Raw genomic sequence first — 1,740 nt, forward strand, 5'->3', positions numbered from 1 at the left:
TTTGTGTCTATCGTGTTTGATTTCAAGTTCAACTTTGTGTCTATCGTGTTTGATTTCAAATTCAACTGTCTATCATATACAGGTTTGAAGTTGCAGCTGCTACAAAAGATGGGAGTGGAGAGCTTGAACGTGATGTTGCAGCTGGTTTGTTTCTTCATCACTTGATAGATAAGTTGTTGATCTTGTTCTCGGTTATGGTAAAAACTTGTAATGCTTAAATGATCTTTTATGTTTTATGTTGCTCTTGTTATGCAATTGAGAGAGTCAGGAGACAATGAATTGTGGTTTTGTATTCTTGTGTGTGTATGTGTATTGGTTGTATTTGTATTTATGTGTGTGTTGTTTGTATTAATAAAAAAATGTTTTAATTTTTTTTGTTTTAAAAACCTAGCATTGGAGGACTAAAAATAAGATGGTTCTTAGCATAAACTCTTAACTTACTTTTAATACTAAAATATTGGTTAAGAGCCAATTTAGAGGTTATTGCAATGAACATGCTCTTAAAGCTCCTTTTTATACACCGGTTCTCTTGTATTTAGGCATTTTTGATTTTTTTTTTTTTTTTGCTTTTCCTTAAGAACTCTTTGTTAGGACCACATTGGTTCCAGTGCTTTGCTGCGTTCTCTGTCACCACATGTCCCAACGCGGTACAATCTTCTTACTTGTAACTTGAATGAAAACTACCATGCAGCGATCCCGTGCTTCCCTGCCTTTTATGTTCCCCTACATCTTCTACGTGGCGAATTGTAATTGTTGGAAGGTTTACGTAGCCAGAAATTGCTCGATCGTACTAATATATATGTCTCCCGCTCAGTCCAAATCAAACTTGTGCTTATTTCTCAAAATCTCTTCTTCTTGTCTCTACTAAAGTTCTGGAGAGAAACATCGTTAAAATTTGAAAAATGAAGCTCGGAAGCATCATTGCAGTTCTGCTAATGCTGGTACTCGTCTCCGGTGAGATTTCGACTAAATCTTCACAGGCTCCGGCACCAGAACTACCCCTCGAAGCTGCAGATTCGCCTCCAGTCCCCGCGCCTATGCCGGAAGTTGGATCTCCACTAGCAGAGTATCCTAATGAATACTCTTCTCCTCCGGAAGTTGGATCATCTCCTTTAGCGAAGTATCCGAACAAATACTATTATCCTCCATCAGATTCAACTCCATCTCCGGAAACTAGCGATTCAAACTACAGGGACATTACTGGAGTTGAAAAGAAAAAAACACTGGGACGCAAAGGAAATTGGGCTTATTAGACTTAATATTTGGACTTAAATCATAGTATATCGAATAAGCTCTGATAATGTAGGAGCCCTTACGATTTAGTAGTTAATTTGAATGTTTCTAAGCTTGTTTATGTAATCTACCATTCAAGAAACAAGAACAAAGTTCCGTTCAATCTCATTATTTAACTTGTTCCAACATATTGATATCAGTCTTTTTAGCATCTGAGTGGTTAGATTTTGTAAAAGAAAGGGTTAGAGAATGCTATTAGAGGTGGAAAACAAGCTGGTGATACCTGAGTTCTATGGCGACTTTGAACACTGGAGTAAGTTGGAAAACCTCATGAGGTCCATAAATTAGCGAGACTTGTAGAGAAAGACTACAATGAGCCAGCCCGAGGATAGATAATCAATGGAGAAACATAGACAAGAGTTCGTAGAAAAGAAGCTAACATACGTCAAGGTGAAGAACTACTTGCTTAAGAAATAAAAATCCATCATGGATACCATAACTTAGACG

General features: G+C 37.2%; 1 protein-coding gene across 1 annotated transcript; it reads left to right on the forward strand.

Annotated features, from left to right (window-relative positions):
• The first annotated feature begins 902 nt into the window (after positions 1–902).
• Positions 903–1,253, forward strand: LOC106292268 (psoriasis susceptibility 1 candidate gene 2 protein homolog). The gene has a single exon (XM_013727870.1). The coding sequence runs from the start codon at positions 903–905 to the stop codon at positions 1,251–1,253; it is 351 nt and encodes a 116-aa protein (XP_013583324.1).
• The last annotated feature ends 487 nt before the right edge of the window (positions 1,254–1,740 follow it).

Source organism: Brassica oleracea, chromosome C5 (assembly GCF_000695525.1).
Source record: "Brassica oleracea var. oleracea cultivar TO1000 chromosome C5, BOL, whole genome shotgun sequence".
Classification (NCBI taxonomy): domain Eukaryota; kingdom Viridiplantae; phylum Streptophyta; class Magnoliopsida; order Brassicales; family Brassicaceae; genus Brassica; species Brassica oleracea.

Bases quoted from the DNA above. Each gene is read 5' to 3' on its own strand.
- LOC106292268 (XM_013727870.1), top strand. From the start codon at position 903: ATGAAGCTCGGAAGCATCATTGCAGTTCTGCTAATGCTGGTACTCGTC.